This window comes from Salmo salar, chromosome 12 (genome assembly GCF_965601325.2).
Source record: "Salmo salar chromosome 12, fSalSal1, whole genome shotgun sequence".
In the NCBI taxonomy this organism is placed as follows: Eukaryota; Metazoa; Chordata; class Actinopteri; order Salmoniformes; family Salmonidae; genus Salmo; species Salmo salar.
Window position 1 is genome coordinate 53,211,248 of NC_138302.1, and position 23,077 is coordinate 53,234,324.

Consider the following 23,077-nt stretch of genomic DNA (forward strand, 5'->3'; position numbering starts at 1 on the left):
ATCCCTTTGATGCCAGGCAGACCACTCAGAAACTGAGCTCCTATACTCTGCCCAGTGACAGGAGAATGCTCAAACCACTTTCTGAAGGCTTTAGACAGCCAATGGAAGCCTTAGGAAGTGCAACGTACCCCACAGATACTGTAGTTTCGAAAGGGACTAGAAAGAACTACAATTCTCAGATCCTCCACTTCCTGGTTGACTTTTTCTCAGGTTTTTGCCTGCCATATGAGTTCTGTTATACTCAGACACCATTCAAACAGTTTCAGAAACGTCAGAGTGTTTTTTATCTAATAATATGCATATTCTAATTTCTGGGCCAGAGTAGTAACCTGTTTTAAATTGGGTACGTTTTTCATCCGGCCGTGAAAATACTGCCCCCTAGCCCAGACAGGTTAAACTAAAAGAGCATTATTGTGAAAATTATGATATCACATTATTATTCCAATCTCCGTGTAGAAATGTATATGAAACACAGTAAAAATTACTGTTGACTACACTGGGCCTTTAAATGGCACAATTTGCGCTTACTGAAGTCTGACATCTTACTATTTTCAACACAAATGCTATTTAGAGACATTTTTAAATGTTTATCTTTACGTTTTTTGTACAGAAAGTTGTTACTATTATCACGTATGACCGCCAAGAACTTTTGGACATTGCATCGACAGTTACTATCCTCGATTTTGACTTCAAATCTGACTTCAACGCAGACTCAGCTGTTCCCTTGTTCACACAGGATGCTATTCCTTTGTTTCATGGGCTACCAAAACGCCACAGGCATAGACAGGCTGGCATCCTTGTGAGACTGAGACGTATAAAAGATCGACTGGCACTCCCCTCCATTTTATTGGCAAATGTCCAGTCACTCAAGAATAAGATGGATGAGCTTCGTTCAAGAGTCTCCTATCAGAGGGACTTGAAAAACTGCAATATTGTATGCCTTGCAGAAACTTGGCTGGCTCAATCTATGAACATAAAACTCAGTGGTTTTTCCATGCAGCGGTACGATTGAACGACACCAGCCTCGGACAAGTCCAAGTGGGGAGGGCTGTGCCTCTTCATAAACAACAACTGGTGCATTGCTTCCAGTGTTAAGAAACTCAAGCTTTTAGTCACCTGATATAGAATACCTCATGGTAAGCTGCAGACCTTATTATCTACCAAGAGAGTTCTCATACATTATTATCATGGCTGTCTACATCCCTCCACAAGCCAACACCACTTTGTCACTCAACAAACTGTATGGGGCCATAAACAAGCAAGAAACCACACACCCAGAGGCACCATTTCTGGTGGGCAGAGACTTTAACGTGGGGAGCCTTAAAACCGTTCTACCTCATTTCCACCAACATGCCTCCTGCACCACTAGGGGCGCTAAAACTAGACTACTTTTATTCTACCCACGTATAACTCCAACACCATCAACTTTGCTGATGACACGACGGTGGTAGGCCTGATCACCGATCCTGAAACCATTTACAGGGAGGTGGTCAGACTTCGATGTGTGGTGAAAGGACAACAACCTCTCCCTCAACATCAGTAAGACCCTGCTGTAGTGGAACGGGTCGAGAGCTTCATGTTCTTTGGCGTCCACATCACTAAGGACTTAGCATGGTCCACACACACCCGCACGGTTGTGAAGCGTGCACGACAATGCCTCTTCATCCCCAAGGAAGCTGAAAAGATTAGGCATGGGCCCTCGGACCCTCAAAGTTCTACAGCTGCACCATCAAGAGCATCTGACTGGCTGCATCACCGCTTAGTATGGCAAATGCACCGCCCTCGACCTCAAAGCAAATCACTGGGCTGAGTTCCCTGCCATCCAGGACTTCTATATTAGGCGGTGTCAAGAGGAAGCCCTGAAAATTGCCAAGAACTTCAGCCACCCAAGACGAACTGTTCACTCTGCTACTGTCTGGCAAACAGTACCGGAGCATCGGCTCTCGGGCCAACAGGCTCGGAGACAGCTTCTACCCCGAAGCCAAAAGACTGCTAAATTGTTCAATGGACTATTTGCATTGACCCTATCTTGCAGTGAGCCTACACTCACAACACTATACACTACATGACCAACAGTATGTGGACACCGGATCGTCAAAACATATCATTAAAAAATAATGGGCATTTACATGGAGTTGGTCCCCCCCTTTGGTGCTTTAACAGCCTCCACTCCTCTGGGAAGGCTTTCCACTAGATGTTGGAACATTGCTGCGGGGACTTGCTTCCATTCAGCTACAAGAGCATTAGTTAGGCTATCGATCAGACCTAGCTCCCAGTCTGCATTCCAATTCATCCCAAAGGTGTTTGATGGGGTTGAGGTCAGGGCTCTGTGCAGGCCAGTCAAGTTCTTCCACACCGATCTCGACGAACCATTTCTGTATGGACCAGTTTGGGCCTTCTCCAAACTGTTGCCACAAAGTTGGAAGCACAGAATCATCTTTAATGTCATTGTATGCTGTAGTGTTAAGATTTCCCTTCACTGGAACTAAGGGGCCTAGCACAAACCATTAAAAACAGCCCCAGACCATTATGCCTCCTCCACCAAACTTTACAGTTGGCACTATGCATTCGGGCAGGTAGCGTTCTCCTGGCATCCGCTAAACCCATATTCGTCTGTTGGACTGGCAGATGGTGAAGCGTGATGCACCACTCCATCCAACACTTGGTATTGCGCATGGTGATCTTAGGCTTGTGTGCAAGTGCTTGGCCATGGAAACACATTTCATGAAGCTCCCGACTAAGTTATTGTGCTGACGTTGCTTTCAGAGGCAGTTTGGAACTCAGTAGTGAGTGTTGCACTTGGCGGACCCCTCCTGTGAGATTGTGCGGCCTATCTTCACTGCTGAGCCGTTGTTGCTCCTAGAGGTTTTCACTTCACAATAACAGCACATACAGTTGACCGGAGCAGCTCTAGCAGGGTAGAAATTTGACGAACTGACTTGTTGGAAAGGTGGCATTCTATGACTGTGCCACGTTGAAAGTTGTTACGAATCTCTTTGGCCCTGCAGTCTAGGGGGGATGGAAACGAGACCCGTAACATAACTCATGCAAATTATAATAGTGAAAAGGAACAGTGAGAACAAAAACCACAGACAACTTAAATTAACCGTCAAACACTAATGGTTTATTTCTATAAACACACGGTAATGGGGTGTGGCAAAAGGGGCTGAGCTGGACCCAAGGAAAGAAACAATAAGCCAAAAACACCCCTAAGCTAGACTAGCCTATTTCAATAACGGCTAGCTAACTAACCAAAAATACAGCGGGTGGTTCGCCCAGTTCTAACTAGGACAACAATTACCTCCGGGTAGTGTATGCCCATGGGCGACTTGTCTTGGTACCCCTTTTCCCACCAACAAACAAACAGTCATGCACCACAACAAAACAATACTCACAGGTACCGGACAAATGTAACATGTAGGTGCAAAACAAAAGAGAGAGATCGAGCTTACAAAGAGAGAGAGGGACACAGAGATTGAACGACAGAGAGATTAACAGAGAGAGTGCGCTCCAGAGAAAACAACTGACTGGGTTCTTAAACCAAGGGAAAGGGGCTGTGATAGGGTAAATGAAAAGGTGCAGGTGTCTTTTGATTAGTGACTGATTGGGGGAAATGATGATTGTCACCTGTGAGGGGAGATGGAGAGAAAATAAATACACACAGGATACACACTCGGGATACCTGTATCCGTAACAAGTCTCTGAGCTCTTCAGTAAGGCCATTCTACTGCCAATGTTTGTCTATGGAGATTGCATGGCTGTGTGCTTCATTTCATAGACCTGTCAGCGATGGGTGTGGCTGACAAATCCACAATTTGAAGGGGTGTCCACATACTATTGTATATACACTGCTCAAAAAAATAAAGGGAACACTTAAACAACACAATGTAACTCCAAGTCAATCACACTTCTGTGAAATCAAACTGTCCACTTAGGAAGCAACACTGATTGACAATACATTTCACATGCTGTTGTGCAAATGGAATAGACAACAGGTGGAAATTATAGGCAATTAGCAAGACACTCCCAATAAAGGAGTAGTTCTGCAGGTGGGGACCACAGACCACTTCTTAGTTCCTATGCTTCCTGGCTGATGTTTTGGTCACTTTTGAATGCTGGCGGTGCTTTCACTCTAGTGGTAGCATGAGACGGAGTCTACAACCCACACAAGTGGCTCAGGTAGTGCAGCTCATCCAGGATGGCACATCAATGCGAGCTGTGGCAAGAAGGTTTGCTGTGCCTGTCAGCGTAGTGTCCAGAGCATGGAGGCGCTACCAGGAGACAGGCCAGTACATCAGGAGACGTGGAGGAGGCCGTAGAAGGGCAACAACCCAGCAGCAGGACCGCTACCTCCGGCTTTGTGCAAGGAGGAGCAGGAGAAGCACTGCCAGAGCCCTGCAAAATGACCTCCAGCAGGCCACAAATGTGCATGTGTCTGCTCAAATGGTCAGAAACAGACTCCATGAGGGTGGTATGAGGGCCCGACGTCTACAGGTGGGGGTTGTGCTTACAGCCCAACACCGTGCAGGACGTTTGGCATTTGCCAGAGAACACCAAGATTGGCAAATTCGTCACTGGCGCCCTGTGCTCTTCACAGATGAGCACGTGACAGACGTGACAGAGTCTGGAGACGCCGTGGAGAACGTTCTGCTGCCTGCAACATCCTCCAGCATGACCGGTTTGGCGGTGGGTCAGTCATGGTGTGGGGTGGCATTTCTTTGGGGGGCCGCACAGCCCTCGATGTGCTCGCCAGAGGTAGCCTGACTGCCATTAGGTACCGAGATGAGATCCTCAGACCCCTTGTGAGACCATATGCTGGTGCGGTTGGCCCTGGGTTCCTCCTAATGCAAGACAATGCTAGACCTCATGTGGCTGGAGTGTGTCAGCAGCTCCTGCAAGGGGAAGGCATTGATGCTATGGACTGGCCCGCCCGTTCTCCAGACCTGAATCCAATTGAGCACACCTGGGACATCATGTCTCGCTCCATCCACCAATGCCACGTTGCACCACAGACTGTCCAGGAGTTGGCGGATGCTTTAGTCCAGGTCTGGGAGGAGATCCCTCAGGAGACCATCCGCCACCTCATCAGGAGCATGCCCAGGCGTTGTAGGGAGGTCATACAGGCACGTGGAGGCCACACACTACTGAGCCTCATTTTGACTTGTTTTAAGGACATTACATCAAAGTTGGATCAGCCTGTAGTGTGGTTTTCCACTTTAATTTTGAGTGTGACTCCAAGTCCAGACCTCCATGGGTTGATAAATTGGATTTCCATTGATTATTTTTGTGATTTTGTTGTCAGCGCATTCAACTATGTAAAGAAAAAAGTATTTAATAAGATTTATTTATTTCATTCAGATCTAGGATGTGTTGTTTAAGTGTTCCCTTTATTTTTTTGAGCAGTATATATTGTTTACTCACTCAAACACTACACTGACTCTCACACAAAACCCACACACATTCACATAGACTACATATGTGCAAACACACATACACACACTCATCATATGCTGCTGCTACTGTGTTCTTTATTCTTACGCTTATCTATTCTGGTGCCTAGTCACTTAACCCTCCCTTTTATGTACATACAGTTGAAGTTGGAAGTTTACGTACACTTAGGTTGGAGTCATTAAAACTCGTTTTTCAACCACTCCACAAATTTCTTGTCAACTAACTATAGTTTTGACAAGTCGGTTAGGACATCTACTTTGTGCATGACACAAGTCATTTTTCCAACAATTGTTTACAGATTCCAGTGGGTCAGAAGTTTACATACACGAAGTTGACTCTGCCTTTAAACAGCTTGGGAAATTCAAAAAAATGTCATTATGGCTTTAGAAGCTTCTGATAGGCTAATTGACATCATTTGAGTCAATTGGAGGTGTACCTGTGGATGTATTTCAAGGCCTACCTTCAAACTCAGTGCCTCTTTGCTTGACATCATGGGAAATCTAAAGAAATAAGCCAAGACCTTGACAAGTCTGGTTCATCCTTGGGAGCAATTTCCAAAAGCCTGAAGGTACCACGTTCATCTGTACAAACAATAGTACACCATGGGACCACGCAGCCGCCATACCGCTCAAGATGGAGACGCGTTCTGTCTCCTAGAGATGAGCGTACTATGGCGCAAAAAGTGAAAATCAATCCCAGAACAACAGCAAAGGACCTTGTGAAGATGCTGGAGGAAATGGGTACAAAAGTATCTCTATCCACAGTAAAACGAGTCCTATATCGACCTACCTGAAAGGCCGCTCAGCAAGGAAGACGCCACTGCTCCAAAACCGTCATAAAAAAGCCGAACTACGGTTTGCAACTGCACATGGGGACAAAGATCGTACTTTTTGGAGAAATGTCCTCTGGTTTGATGAAATAATACTAGAATTGTTTGGCCATAATGACCATTGTTATGTTTGGAGGAAAAAGGGGAGGCTTGTAAGCCGAAGAACACCATCCCAACCGTGAAGCACGGGGGTGGCAGCATCATGTTGTGGTGGTGCTTTGCTGCAGGAGGGACTGGTGCAAGTCACAAAATAGATGGCATCATGAGGCAGGAAAATGATGTGGATATATTGAAGCAACATCTCAAGACATCAGTCAGGAAGTTAAAGCTTGGTTGCAAATGGGTCTTCCAAATGGACAATGACCCCAAGCGTACTTCCAAAGTTGTGGCAAAATGGTTTAAGGACAACAATTGAAGGTATTGGATTGGCAATCACAAAGCCCTGACCTCAAGCCTGTAGAAAATTTGTGGGCATAACTGAAAAGGCGTGTGTGAGCAAGGAGGCCTACAAACCTGACTCAGTTACACCAGCTCTGTCAGGAGGAATGGGCCAAAATTCACCCAACTTATTGTGGGAAGCTTGTAGAAGGCTACCCAAAACGTTTGACCCAAGTAAAACAATTTAAAGGCAATGCTACCAAATACTAATGGAGTGTAAGTAAACTTCTGACCCACTGGGAATGTGATGAAACAAATAAAAGCTGCAATAAATAATTCTCTCTACTATTATTCTGACATTTCACATTCTTAAAATAAAGTGGGGATCCTAACTGACCTAAGACAGGGAATTTTTACTCTGATTAAATGTCAGGAATTGTGAAAAACTGAGTTTAAATGTATTTGGCTAAGGTGTATGTAAACTTCCGACCTCAACTGTATCTACCTCATACCTCTTACCCCGGGACATTGATCTCCCTGTCTATTGCTTCATTCTTTTGTATTTTATTCCTTGTTACTATTTTTCTAATAATTTTTTAACTCTGCATCATTGGAAAGAGCTCGTAAGCAAGAATTTCACAGTAAAGTCTACACCTGTTGTATTCGGCGCATGTAACCAATAGAATTAGATTTGAAGTGACTAATTGCCATCGGGAGAACTTCAAACTATTGTTCATCCTCGATAGTTTTTCATGAATATAATGTCTCCATATGAAATCCACCAACCAATCCATATACTGCTACTCCCCAGGGTCTCGGGATGGTTCCATGGGGCTGTGGGAGGTGTCCGAAGAGGTGCTGAGCCAGGCTATGAGACAGCAGGACGAGGGGGTCCCCTGCTACTCTCATATCTCCCACTGTGCCCTGGAGGACATCCCCAAGGAATACACTAACCCATACAACTGCAAAGTGAGGGCCCTGGCCTTCAATAACAACCACAAGGTCAGCCACACCACCCTCCTAGCCCTCAGAGACAATCCATTGCCTGTGTTCCCCAGTACAAATCTGTGTTGTAATGGGACCTACATACTATCTCTTCTAATTTTTTTCTTAGGAGCTTGGTGCAGTGTCCCTGGATGGCTATTTTCACCTTTGGAAGGCAGAGCAAAACTTGAGCAAGGTCGGTTTGAGTATCTCTGGGTCCGCTCTGCTTATCAATGTTTGCTTGGTTCTGTGATTGTGCTTGCGGACATTGAAGATTATGAAGACTTGTTTGGTGTCTTCATAAGTCAGTGTTGAACCCTACTGCATTTTGTTGAATGTCCTCACATACCACAAAAAAAAACGTTTCTGGTCAAGACGATTTTTTGCATGTTTGTCCTTAGCCTTGTTTAGCTATATGCCCTGTCTAACAAGTCTATGTATCTGTTGTCCATAGCTGCTGTCAACGAAGCTGCCTCACTGCAAGGAGAATGTGTGTCTGGCGTATGGTCAGGACTGGTCGGTGTACGCAGTGGGCTCTCAGGCCCATGTGTCCTTCCTGGACCCCCGCCAGCCCACTCACAACATCAAATCAGTCAGTTCCCGGGAGAGAGGAAGCGGTGAGGAATTGACACTACACTGTTTGATACCGACATACGCAAATGCACATACAAAGGGTGCATTAATGGATACAGTGCATTTGGAAAGTATTCAGTCCCCTTGACTTTTTCCACATTTTGTTAAGTTAAAGCTTTATTCTGAAATGGATTAAATCGTTTTTTCCCCTCATCAATCTACACACAATACCCCATAATGACAAAGCAAAAACAGGTTTTTAGATTTTTTTTTACTCATATATAAATTAAATAAATTAAATGAAATCACATTTACATAAGTGTTCAGACCCTTTACTCAGTATTTTGTTGAGGCACCTTTGGCAGCAGTTACAGTCTTGAGTATGACGCTACAAGCTTAGCACACGTGTATTTGGGGAGTTTCTCCCATTCTTCTCTGATACGCTCCAGAGATGTTCGATTGGGTTCAAGTCCGGACTCTGGCTGGGCCACTCAAGGACATTCAGAGACTTGTCCTGAAGCCACTCCTGCGATGTCTTGGCTGTGTGCTTAGGGTCGTTGTCCGGTTGGAAGGTGAACCTTCGCCCCAGTCTGAGGTCCTGAGTGCTCTGGAGTAGGTTTTCATCAAGGATCTCTCTATACTTTGCTCTGTTCATCTTTCCATCGATCCTGAGTAGTCTCTCAGTCCCTGCCGCTGACAAACATCCCCACAGCATGATGCTGCCACTAGGGTTGCAAAGAGTCGGAAACTTTCCGGTAAATTTAAGCCCTGGAATTTGGGCAATTTTGCTTAAATTCACCAAAAACGTTAGCTTAGAACAGTGAACCTTTTTTTGGTGGAATACACATAAGGTCATGTGGCATATTTTGGTTAAACTATCTCCAATTCAATGGAATTGCAACCCTCTGCATGCAAAGTGCATTCTTCCATCACATGTACAGCTGATTCTCAAGATCTTGCACGCTAATAAGATGCTATTGAGCCCACACTATTGCACTGTCTGAGCCAAGGACTACATGCTTTCTGGTAAGTTTTAATTACAATACTGGTTGGGGTGAATATATTTTATATGATATACATTTTTGTTAACTAGTAAATAGTAGCCTACAGCAAGTGTGTTTTTAAATAATTTCTAACTTGTTAACAATTTCTGCAAGTTAGTTTTTGCTACCATGTGGGTTTTATCTTGCTTGAGCCTTTTAACTGAGGAGTGTTAATTGACCTGTTTCCATACACGTTTCATTTTAAAACATTTATCTTACAAATGAGTTGTTTAATAGAACTGCTTAACTATTTATCTGTACATGGAATTGTATTTGTTGTTTTTTTTACTTATTTTTTCCTGATCTTTGCAGGAAAATGCCACAAGCACTATCTGATGTGTGGAGACATTTCACTGCAGCTAATGTGTAAGGAAAAGCTGTGTACATTTGCAAATACTGTGCCAAATCATATGTGAAGAATGCAACAAAGATGAAGAATCATCTGGCCAAGTGCATAAAGTTCCCTTAGCGCTCACAACAAGCAACCTTTGACAGAAGTCCCTCTACTTCTATTCGAGGTGAAAATGATGTATCAGACACCTTATCGATAGCAACAGCTCATGGTCCTCCTGGAATCAGATTTGTTTTTGACTCAATGGAGGAACGTAGTCAGAGAAATGCTGATGAATATCTTGCTCGAGCTGTGTATGCAACAACTTCTCCTCTGATGCTCACAGGCAATGTGTATTGGAAGAGATTTCTGAATGTTCTTCGCCCAGCATACACCCCTCCAACCAGACATGCGTTATCTACTCATTTGCTGGATGCAGAGTTCAACAGAGTTCAAATGAAGGTCAATCAAATCATAGAGAAAGCAGACTGTATTGCAATCATCTCTGATTGGTGGTCGAATGTTCGTGAGAAAGGAATAATTAACTATATCATCTCCACCCCTCAACCAGCATTCTACAAGAGCACAGACACAAGGGACAACAGACACACCGGTCTCCACATTGCAGATGAGCTGAAGGCAGTCATCAATGGCCTTGGACCACAGAAGGTATTTGCACTGGTGACCAGACAATGCTTTGAACATGAAGGCGGCTTGGTCTAAAGTGGAGGAATTAGTCTTACCCTCATATCACACCCATTGGCTGTGCTGCTCATGCATTGAATCTGCTCCTCGAGGTTGAAATGGCACTGAAAACAATGGATACACTCTACTAGAGAGCCAAGGAAATGGTTAGGTATGTGAAGGGTTATCAAGTTATAGCAGCAATCTACCTCACCAAGCAAAGTGAGAAGAATAAGAGCACCACATTAAAGCTGCCCAGCAACACCCATCGGGGTGGTGTCAAACATGATGACAACAGTCTCCTAGAGGGGAAGGAGTCACTCCAAGAAATGGCCGTATCACAGTCTGCCGATATGGACAGCCCCATCAAGAGGATCCTCCTGGATGATGTATTTTGGGAGAGAGTGGTAAGCAGCCTGAAACTCCTGAAACCTATAGCAGTAGCCATTTCACGGATTGAGGGAGAACATCCTGTCTCATGTTCAGACTATGGTTGCAGATGTAAGAGAAGAAATCTGTACTGCCCTGCCCACTTCGCTGTTGCTCCAAGCAGAGGAAACTGCAGTTTTGAAATACATCAAAAAGCGTAAAGACTTCTGCCTGAAGCCCATGTACGCCTCAGCGTACATGTTGGACCACAAGTATGCTGGCAAGAGCATCCTGTCTGGTGCAGAGATCGAGGCCCATGGTGTCATCACTACTGTGTCTTGACACCTTGGCCTGGATGAGGGCAATGTTCTTGGCAGTCTGGCGAAGTACACTTCCAAGCAAGGGCTTTGGGATAAAGATGCAATATGGCAGTCGTGCCAACATATCTCATCAGCCACCTGGTGGAAGGGACTTTGTGAATCTGAGGCTCTTTTCCCTGTTGCCTCCATCATCCTCCAAATCCCACCAACGTCAGCCACCTCAGCGCAACTGGTCCTTGTTTGGGAACACACACACACCAAAGCACACAACAGGCTGACCAGTACACGGGTTAAAAAATTGGTGGCCATCCGGGCAAATTTGAGGCTTTTTGAGTCTGACATCGAGCCATCCTCAGCAAGGTTGGAAAGTGACTGTGAAGATGATGCCTCAGGGTCTGATGTTAAAGAGGTGGACATTGAGCAGGTCCAGGGAGAAGACATGGAAGCCTGAGAGGAAGACAATCAAAACATTAGTTTCTAGACTATCATTTTACAGATGTATGTTGAAAAATGTTTTTGGGAGATGCGATGGATCATTGGGGAACATTCAATATTCCCTTTTGTTGTAAAGTGAAATCATCCCATGTGACGAGTCAACTCATTTAATTAAGGTTCAATTCGTTTTTAACATTTCTATTGGAAGGATTTAATCATTTGCGATTGTCTACTTAACATAAGATTTATGTTTCTGTCTTCACATGATATCGTAAATATATCCAATGCAAAAAACATTTATATTTAAATGGTATTAATATTAATTTGCATATTTTCCCGTTATATTCACCTCTGAATATTCCCCAAAATGTGCAACCCTAGCTGCCACCATGCTTCACCGTAGGGAGGGTTGCCTGGTTTCCTCCAGACGTGATGCTTGGCATTCAGGCCAAAGAATTCAATCTTAGTTTCGTCAGACCAGAGAATCAGATAGTCCTTTAGGTGCCTTTTGGCAAACCAAGTGGGCTGTCGTGCCTTTTACTGAGGAGTGGCTTCCGTCTGGCCACTCTACCGTAAAGCCCTGATTGATGGAGTGCTGCAGAGATGGTTGTCCTTCTGGAAGGTTCTCCCATCTCCACAGAGGAACTCTGGAGCTCTGTCAGAGTTACCATCGGGTTCTTGGTCACCTCCCTGATCAAGGCCCTTCTCCGCCGATTGTTCAGTTTGGCCGGGCGGCCAGTTCTAGAAAGAGTCTTGGTGGTTCCAAACTTCTTCCATTTAAGAATAATGGAGGCCACTGTGTTCTTGGGGACCTTCAATGCTGCATAAATGTTTTGGTACCTGTCCCCAGATCTGTTCTTCGACACAATCCTGTCTCGGAGCTCTACGGAAAATGTATTCGACCTCATGGCTTGGTTTTTGCTCTGACATGCACTGTCAACTGTGGGACCGTACATACACAGGTGTGTGCCTTTCCAAATTATGTCCAATCAACTGAATTTACCACAGGTGGACTCCAATCAAGTTGTAGAAACATCTCAAAGATGATCAATGGAAACAGGATGCACCTGAGCTCAATTTTGATTCTCATCGCAAAGGGTCTGAATATATTTTTGCTTAGTCATTATGGGGTATTATTTGTAGATTGAGGGGGTGGCAATTTAATCAATTTTAGAATAAGGCTGTAAAGTAACAAAATGTGGAAAAAGGGAAGGAGTGAAAGAGTGACTACTTTCCAAATGCACTGTATGTAAACAACACAAAAGCATACAAATGTTCTGTCAACTTTCTTTAATTTTCATTTCATTTCATTTCTCCAGAGGCAACACGAGGTACTACAAACACATTCCACCAAGAAGCAAAACAAAACCCAAACATTCTCCAAGACCCGCCCTGCACTTATGCTGCCTTCAAGTGGTGTCGGAATTATCGGAAAATATGAGTTTCCGACTCATAAATGTCACTTGAATGGCCTTCCAAGTCGGGATTACGAGTGGGAAAGTCGGGAGAAAATTATGATACCGGAGTTAACGACTTGTGGCGTTTCATCACTGACTTTTCAACCAAAAATAAAACTAAGCTATTTACATTATTGGGGCATTATTTTAATGTAAATAATGGAGATAGTTTGGTTGTATTGTAAATGTAAAAAAAGCTAGCTAAATTATTATCAGCGACGTTAGCTAGCTAGCTAAAATCTTATTGGTTGAAGGGTTCTTTTGACTTCAAAGGCACTTGAAAGCACTCATGTCGGGAAATACGAGATTCCGGGGAGCATTTGAATGCGGCATTACAAACAAGTGCAGAGGCAGTACTTTTGAATGGAAAGTTAGTGATGGCTTATTTTTTTACATTTATGAAGCTGTTAAAAGCGAGGTTTAACTTGTCTGTGTGTGTGCTCTCCTTCCCAGGCATCCGCTCTGTGAGTTTCTATGAGCACATAGTGACAGTGGGCACGGGACAGGGCTCCCTGCTGTTCTATGATATCAGAGCCCAGAGGTTCTTGGAGGACCCTTCCAGCCCGGCCGGCGGGTTCCGGCAGCGCCCAGGAGAGGGCATTCTTAAACTCACCACAGGGAAGGGCTGGCTGGTACGCTATATTTGTTATTCCACTTTGTAAAGTATACCCCTCTTAGCAGAACACTTCAAGTTGAAAGTTCCTATTACTATGCTGAACAAAAATATAAACACAAAATATAAAGTGTTTGTCCCATGTTTCATGAGCTGAAATAAAATATCCCAGAAATCTTCCATACGCACAAAAAGCTTATTTCTTTCAAATTTTGTGCACAAATTTGTTTACATCCCTGTTTGTGAGCATTTCTCCTTTGCCAAAATAATCCATCCACCTGACAGGTGTGGCATATCAAGAAGCTGATTAAACAGTAAGATCATTACACAGGTGCACCTTGTGCGGGCGACAATAAAAGGCCACTTTAAAATGTGCAGTTCTGTCACACAACAAAATGCCACAGATGTCTCCAGTTGAGGGACCATGCAATTGGCATGCTGACTGCAGGAATGTCCACCAGAGCTGTTGCCAGAATTTAATGTTAATTTCTCTACTATAAGCTGCCTCCAACATCGGTTTAGAGAATTTGACAGTACAGACAACCGCAGGCCATGTAACCTCCACATCGGGCTTCTACACCGGCGGGATCGTCGAGGCTAGCCACCCGGACAGTTAAGGAAACTGTGGGTTTGCACCACCGAAGAATTTTGCAGAAACCGTCTCAGGGAAGCTCATCTGCGTGCTCGTCATCCTCAACACGGTCTTGACCTGACTGCAGTTCGGCGTTGTAACGGACTTGTGGGCAAATCCTCACCTTTGATGGCCACTGGCACGTTGGAGAAGTGTGCTCTTCATAGATAAATCCCAGTTTCAACTCTACCGAACAAATGGCAGACAGCGTGTATGGCGTCGTGTGGGTGAGCAGTTTGCTGATGAAAACGTTGTGAACAGAGTTCCCCATGGTGGCGGTGGGGCTATGGTGTGGGCAAGCATAAGCTATGGACAATGAACACAACTGCATTTTATCGACGGAAATTTTAATGCACAGAGATACCGTGACAAGATCCCGAGGCCCATTGTCGTGCCATTCATCTGCCGCCATCACCTCATGTTTCAGCATCATGCACGGCCCCATGTCGCAAAGATCTGTACACAATTCCGGGAAGCTGAAAATGTCCCAGTTCTTCTTCTTCTTGAATTGACTGATTTTCTTTATATTGACTGTAGCTCGTGTGTCTCCATAATGACATGGTATAGCATTTCTAGATTGAAACAGTACTGTCATGAAACAGAACATATTTATGAACAGCTTATTTAAGATTTACACAAAAAGAAGCTGTGGTTTTGGTGGAAAGCTGGGTCGAAAACTAAGATCTTCTGGTCAAACGTTGCAATAAACTTATACAGGATATATTTAAACATTCTGGAAGTAAACTGTTAAGTGACACCTCACCTCCGTGATTAGTCTTTCTTGGACCTGCCTTGACAAGATGCTGGCACAAAACGATAAGAATAATTTCTCCCTCAGTGTTCTCTTCCTCTGTTTTTCTGCCATCTTGTCACACCCTCTCTCTCTCTTCCCCCAGAATCACGACGAGACGTGGAGGAGCTACTTCTCGGACATTAACTCGTTCCCCAACGCTGTGTACACACACTGCTACGACGACTCTGGCACCAAGCTGTTTGTGGCCGGCGGACCGCTGTGCTCGGGCCTTCACGGCAACTACGCAGGACTCTGGAGCTAGCCTTCTCTCGTGTCTCGCCATCTCTCCTTACCCCACCCCAGTCCACCTCTCTGCTCCTCCTTTTGGTGTTACACTCGCTCAGTCATCCCTTCAGTGTTGTCCCTCCCTCCCTCCCTCACCAACATGTATCTCGTCACCATCTCTTTGTTGCATCCCTCCATCCTCCCTTGCACTTTGTCCTGTCTTCTTTCAGTTCCCTAGTCTCTGCTGCCCCTTTGTTTTATTTATTTATTTATATATATATATATATATATATATATATATATATATATATATATATATATATATATATATACACATATACACATATATATACACATACACACACACACAGTGGGGGAGAAAAGTATTTGATCCCCTGCTGATTTTGTACGTTTGCCCACTAACAAAGAAATGATCAGTCTATAATTTTAATGGTAGGTTTATTTGAACAGTGAGAGACAGAATAACAACAAAAAAATCCAGAAAAACGCATGTCAAAAATGTTATAAAATGATTAGCATTTTAATGAGGGAAATAAGTATTTGACCCCTCTGCAAAACATGACTTGGGACTTGGTGGCAAAACCCTTGTTGGCAATCACAGAGGTCAGACGTTTCTTGTAGTTGGCCACCAGGTTTGCACACATCTCAGGAGGGATTTTGTCCCACTCCTCTTTGCAGATCTTCTCCAAGTCATTAAGGTTTCGAGGCTGACGTTTGGCAACTCGAACCTTCAGCTCCCTCCACAGATTTTCTATGGGATTAAGGTCTGGAGACTGGCTAGGCCACTCCAGGACCTTAATGTGCTTTTTCTTGAGCCACTACTTTGTTGCCTTGGCTGTGTGTTTTGGGTCATTGTCATGCTGGAATACCCATCCACGACCCATTTTCAATGCCCTGGCTGAGGGAAGGAGGTTCTCACCCAAGATTTGACAGTACATGGCCCCGTCAAATGATGCGGTGAAGTTGTCCTGTCCCCTTAGCAGAAAAACACCCCCAAGCATAATGTTTCCACCTCCATGTTTGACGGTGGAGATGGTGTTCTTGGGGTCATAGGCAGCATTCCTCCTCCTCCAAACACGTTGAGTTGATGCCAAAGAGCTCCATTTTGGTCTCATCTGACCACAACACTTTCACCAGTTGTCCTCTGAGTCATTCAGATGTTCATTGGCAAACCTTGCGTGCGCTGCAGGATTTCAGTCCTTCACGGCGTAGTGTGTTACCAATTGTTTTCTTGGTGACTATGGTCCCAGCTGCCTTGAGATCATTGACAAGATCCTCCTGTGTAGTTCTGGGCTGATTCCTCACCGTTCTCATGATCATTGCAACCCCACGAGGTGAGATCTTGCATGGAGCCCCAGGCCGAGGGATATTGACAGTTATTTTGTGTTTCTTCCATTTGCGAATAATCGCACCAATTGTTGTCACCTTCTCACCAAGCTGCTTGGCAATGGTCTTGTAGCCCATTCCAGCCTTGTAGCCCATTCCAGCCTTGTGTAGGTCTACAATATTGTCCCTGACATCATTGGAGAGCTCTTTGGTCTTGGCCATGGTGGAGAGTTTGGAATCTGATTTATTGATTGCTTCTGTGGACAGGTGTCTTTTTTACAGGTAACAAGCTGCGGTTAGGAGCACTCCCTATAAGAGTGTGCTTCTAATCTCAGCTCGTTACCTGTATAAAAGACACCTGGGAGCCAGAAATCTTTCTGATTGAGAGGGGGTCAAATACTTATTTCCCTCATTAAAATACAAATCACTTTATAACATTTTTGACATGTGTTTTTCTGGATGTTTTTGTTGTTATTCTGTCTCTCACTGTTCAAATAAACCTACCATTAAAATTATAGACTGATCATTTCTTCATCAGTGGGCAAACGTACATAATCAGCTGTAGCGAGCTGGGTGGTCCGCCTCTGAGAAACTCAAATGAAAGTAACGTTTTATTACAATTTTCAACAGTCACATACACGCCATGGATTGGACAGTTTTTTTTTTTTTTTTTTTCCCCCCCTAAGGAAAGTTGTTTCCTTTGCTTTCGGATGCCCTACTGGCATCGACAGTTTCCTTGCGTGGACATTTGGGAGACTTTTCCTCTTCCCTTCTCTCTCTGAAAAAAAGGGGTGTGATTATAAAAGAGGACAATAAGTTCTTAAGGATGGAACGAGCAGGAGAATACTTACTTTTCTAAGAAACTTAGAGAGGACATGCTCATTGGCTGGTACGGGACCACGCTGTGCCATGGCAACTAAAGAGCTGTAGCAATGGAAAAACTATCCAATCAGACGTGAGGTGAGAAGAAGCAGTGAATGAGTACAACCAATCAGATAGCGCCGGTCACTTTTCTTTTTTTGACTGATGTGAAGGAGGGATGACTGTAGATACTAAATGCCACATAGGTGTTCTGCTCTGAATAATCATGTAGACTTATTTTATTTACATTCTGACTGATTTGAAAAACGTACACTTGTTGTTGTTATTGCTATTAGCTTTATTATTTATTTTCCCCCCTCTCACTATCACCCTTAGGTATGGTCTTAGGCAGGGGCATTCAATACCAGTCCCGTGCGGAACGCAGTGTCTTCTGGTTCTTCCCCCGGTTAGTGGTCTGGTCATGGCAGTGGTTGTCCAGGGATTCCCTTTGACTTTTGTTAGGCCACGTGGAGTTGTTGGCCTTTTGCTGAGACATTCCCAATAGTAACGGGTCTGGGCCTGGTTTCCCCAATGCATCTTAAGGTTTGGTTCGTTGTTAGAAGCTACGTAGGAGCATCGTTAAATGTCCGACCTGTTTCCCCAAACCCATCGTTACTAAAGTTGCACAAGAAAAGGGTAGTTATTTAACGACTTCCTCAGACCACTCGTAGAACAGCAAAGTGCATCTTTTTAAATGTTTTTTTTTTTCCCCTTCCGCGTCACTTTTTTATACACAGATCTTCGCTCAACACAAAATCAAGATGTTTATCTGTCTTTCTGTTACCACTGATAACTTCAGAATGAATGTGACTACAAATACAAAGTTGCCAATGTCTTTGCAATTGTTACCAACAAGCGAAGGATATAAGATTCTTCAAAAGAAAACCGAGATGTCTGAATTAAATGATAAATACACTAGGCTACATATAGACCTATATATTGAAATACATTTCTTATCAATTGAGTTTAGCTATTTATACTCTACTTCACATTTTTTGCCTCAATAGATTTAATGTGTAGTCTACATTAGCGTAATGATTTAAATAAGTATTTTATTTTTGGTACTTTTACCCCCTTTTCTCCCCCAATTTCATGATATCCAATTGGTAGTTAGTCTTGTCCCATCGCTGCAACTCCCCTACAAACTCGTGAGAGACGAAGGTCGAGAGCCATGCGAAGGTCGAGAAACACGACCCTGCCAACCGCACTGCTTCTTGACACATTGCTCGCTTAACCCAGAAGCCAACCGCACCAATATGACGGAGGAAACACCGTCCAGCTGACGGCCGAAGTCAGCCTGCAGACGCCCAGCCCACCACAAGGAGTCGATAGAGCGCAATGGGACAAGGAAGTTCCGTCCGGCCAAACCCTCCCCTAACCCGGACGACGCTGGGCCAATTGTGCGCCACCTCATGGGTCTCCCGGTCACGGCTGGCTGTGACACAGCCTGGGATCGAACCCAGGTCTGTAGTGTTGCCTCAAGCACTGCAATGAGTAGGCCCATGATTTCAAATCTTGATTTAGTGCATTATAGGGTAAGCATTAGAATAAGCCACCTCAATGTTTGTAGCCATAGGTGATCTCTAATAGGAGCTCATCCATTGTCAGTATTGTGGAATAATTTGAATGGTATGATTTAAAAGGGAGAACGCTGATCCGAGAACAGCGCTGTCTTTATTTAGATCCTATCCGTATCAACACATGCCTTAACGACGCACTTAGTGAACGTTCTCTCTGCTTGGTGTTTTGGGAAACTCATGTTACACTTTGGCCGTTTTGTAGGAAAGCTGCATCGTTAAAACACTAAGTTCCATTGCTATTGGGGAAACCTGGCCCTGGACAAGTGCGTAGGGATTAGGGGTTGGAGTTGATTAGAGGCACCATCGTTTTTGTCAGTTGTTTCTATACTTTTTTTTTTATGTATCAAGGGATGAGTGTAGCTGATCTTTTCCTTATGTGTGAAGGGCAGGGTAGATTTGAGTTCATTTGTTGCCTTTCTCTAGTCTTTCTGTGAAAGACTGTTGCACGCTGACATTTATTTAGCTTTTTTACATGGAACTTTTCTTAAGAGTGTTCATGATCATGCGAGAACAAAAACGAGACCCCCATTACGACCATAAGTTGAACAAATAAGTAACCATCACTTTTAAAGTGTGTTTGATATATAAATGTGTATGTATGTGTGAAATGCATAGGGTCAAATGCATACATTTTTATGTATATGTTTGAGGCGTGTGGACTGACCCTTGCCTTTACTTTGGTGGTGACCTATTTTATACACACCTCATGAATGTTTTTTATTTTAATTTTACAAATGACTAAACCTGAGGATATTGTATGATATCAACAACAGCTAGAACACCCTATTAAATCTTTAAAGAAAATAATGATACAAATAAAAAAGTATATTGATGTAATATTTATCTTATTTCATATTGCTGTTTGTGTAGTTTTATTTAATTGTATTTGTGCCATGATGTGTGCAGCACTGCAATTCTTCCATCACTCAAATTGCTGGTCATTGAGCGATGCATGCAGTAGGCCGACAGTTGCCAGAAGAGCAAATATAAATGCATTTGTCATTGCTTTATAAACAATAGGTGGGGACTAACAGTGAAATGTTCAATTACAGGCCCTTCCCAACAATGAAGAGTGAAATAATAACACAAGGAATAAATGCATGAGTAACAATAACTTGGCTATATACACGGGGTACCGAGTTTATGTGCAGGTGTGCGAAGTAATTGAGTTACACTGAACAACATTTTTTATTTTACATTTATTTTATCAGGGAGTCATACTGAGACCAAGGTCTTATTTACAGATGAGCCCTAAATTACAGAAAGTACACACGTTAAATACAAAATGCAAGCAGAAAGAAAGAAAAACCCGGTCATAATTTTTTTTTTTAAATCATCAGTAAAGTCCTCAAATCAGCTTTGTGAATTGCCCCAGACTTGCAGTGGTTCCCAAACTTTTTATAGTCCCGTACCCCTTCACACATTTAGCCTCCAGCTGCGCACCCCCTCTAGCACCAGGGTCAGCGCACTCTCAAATGTTGTTTTTTGCCATCATTGTAAGTCTGCCACACACACTATACGATACATTTATTAAACATAATGAGTGTGAGTTTTTGTCACAAACCGGCTCGTGGGAAGTGACAAAGAGCTCTTATAGGACCAGGGCACAAATAATAATATAATAAATAATTTTGCTTTTTATTTAGCCATCTTACATACAAAACCTTATTTGTTAATCAAAAATTGTGAATAATTCACCACAGGTTAATGAGAAGGGTATGCTTGAAAGTATGCACATAACTCTGCAATGTTGTATTGGAGGGAGTCTTAAGTCTTAAATTATTTTCCACACAGTCTGTGCCTGTATTTAGTTTTTATGCTAGTGAGGGCTGAGAACCACTCTCACATAGGTACGTGGTTGCCAAGGGCATCGGTGTCTTAACAGCGCGATTTGCCAAGGCAAGAAACTCTGAGCGCATCCCAATCCAGAAATCTGGCAGTGGCTTCTGATTTTAAATTCAATTTTCACAGAACTGCTTGTTGCAATTTCGATGAGGCTCTCTTGTTCAGATATTGTAAGTGGACTGGAGGCAGGGCATGAAAGGCATAACGAATCCAGTTTGTGTCGTCCGTTTCGGGTAAGTAGCTGAGTAATTGCGCACCCAGCTCACTCAGGTACTTTGCTATATCAAATTTGACATTGTCGGTAAGCTTGAGTTCATTTGCACACAAAAAAATAATACAATGATAGAAAGACCTGTGTGTTGTCCTTGTTAATGCAGACAGGAAAGAGCTCCAACTTCTTAATCATAGCCTCAATTTTGTCCCGCACATTGAATATAGTTGTGGAGAGTCCCTGTAATCCTAGACTCAGATCATTCAGGCGAGAAAAAACATTACCCATATAGGCCAGTTGTGTGAGAAACTCGTCATCATGCAAGCGGTCAGACAAGTGAAAATTATGGTCAGTAAAGAAAACTTTAAGCCCGTTTCTCAATTTAAAAAAAACGTGTCAATACTTTGCCCCTTGATAACCAGAGCACTTGTTGTAAAAGCATTACATGGTCGCTGCCCATATCATTGCATAATGCAGAAAATACACGAGTTCAGGGGCCTTGCTTTAGTATCCAAAATGTATTTCAAGCTGTCAGGCATTCCCTTGGCAGCAAGAGCTTCTTGGTGGATGCTGCAGTGTACCTAAGTGGTGTCGGGAGCAACTGCTTGCATGTGCGTTACCACTCCACTATGTCTCCCTGTCATGGCTGTTGCGCCATCAGTACAGATACCAACACATCGTGACCACCAAAGTCCATTTGATGTCACAAAGCTGTCCAGTACTTAAAAAAATATCCTCTCATGTTGTCCTTTGGTTTGCAGAAGAGGATGTCTACCTTAATTGACCTCCCATAAACGTAACGGACATATACCAGGAGCTGTGCCAGGCCCGCCACGTCTGTTGACTCATCCAGCTGTAACGCATATAATTCACTGGCATGTATGCGAAGCAGTAATTGTTTCAAAACATCTCCTGCCATGTCACTGATGCGTTGTGAAACAGTGTTCTTTGATGAAGACATTGTCTGTATAGTTTTTTGGGGACATTTCCCCCAGCATTGTCCCAGCCATATCCGCGGGAGCAGGAAGAATTAAGTCCTCCACAATAGTATGGGGTTTGCCTGTCCTTGCGACTCGGTAGCTCACCAAATAAGACGCTTCTAGCCCTTCTTATTAATGGTATCTATTGCTTTTATACAGTTGAAGTCTGAAGTTTACATACACCTTACCCAAATACATTTAAACTCAGTTTTTCACAATTCCCGACATTTAATCCTAGTAAAAATTCAATGTCTTAGGTCAGTTAGGATCACCACTATTTTAAGAATGTGAAATGTCAGAATAATAGTAGAGAAGGATTTATTTCAGCTTTTATTTATTTCATCACATTCCCAGTGGGTCAGAAGTTTACATACACTCAATTAGTATTTGGTAGCATTGCCTTTAAATTGTTTAACTTGGGTCAAATGTTCTGGGTAGCCTTCCACAAGCTTCCCTCAATAAGTTGGGTGAATTTTGGCCCATTCCTCCTGACAGAGCTGGTGTAACTGAGTCAGGTTTTGTAGGCCTCCTTGCTCGCACACACTTTCAGTTCTGCCCACAAATTTTCTATAGGATTGAGGTCAGGGCTTTGTGATGGCCACTCCAATACCTTGACTTTGTTGTCCTTAAGCCATTTTGCCACAACTTTGGAAGTATGCTTGGGGTCATTTGTCCATTTGGAAGACCCATTTGCGACCAAACTTTAACTTTCTGACTGATGTCTTGAGATGTTGCTTCAATATATCCACATAATTTTCCTTCCTCATGATGCCATCTATTTTGTGAAGTGCACCAGTCCCTCCTGCAGCAAAGCAACCCTACAACATGATTCTGCCACCCCCGTGCTTCACGGTTGGGATGGTGTTCTTCAGCTTGCAATCCTCTCCCTTTTTCCGCCAAACATAATGATGGTCATTATGGCCAAACAGTTCTATTTTTGTTTCATCAGACCAGAGGACATTTCTCCAAAAAGTACGATCTTTGTCCCCATGTGCAGTTGCAAACCGTAGTCTGGCGGTTTTGGAGCAGTGGCTTCTTCCTTGCTGAGCGGCCTTTCAGGTTATGTCGATATAGATACTTTTGTACCTGTTTCCTCAGCATCTTCACAAGCTGTTCTGGGATTGATTTACACTTTTC

General features: G+C 43.5%; 1 protein-coding gene across 2 annotated transcripts in view; it reads left to right on the forward strand.

Moving 5' to 3' along the window:
* Positions 1–19,757, forward strand: part of LOC106565186 (DDB1- and CUL4-associated factor 12-like) — a 35,062-nt gene extending 15,305 nt beyond the window's left edge. Inside the window, exons 5-10 of one of the 2 annotated variants that reach the window (XM_014132029.3) lie at positions 7,470–7,660; positions 7,773–7,838; positions 8,097–8,259; positions 12,717–12,728; positions 13,308–13,486; positions 14,995–19,757. In XM_014132029.3, coding sequence (XP_013987504.1) covers positions 7,470–7,660; positions 7,773–7,838; positions 8,097–8,259; positions 12,717–12,728; positions 13,308–13,486; positions 14,995–15,153 — 770 coding nt within the window. In that variant the 3' untranslated portion in view covers positions 15,154–19,757. The remainder of the gene's footprint in view (positions 1–7,469; positions 7,661–7,772; positions 7,839–8,096; positions 8,260–12,716; positions 12,729–13,307; positions 13,487–14,994) is intronic. The other variant, XM_014132030.3, reaches the window with a different exon arrangement.
* Positions 19,758–23,077: the final 3,320 nt, after the last annotated feature.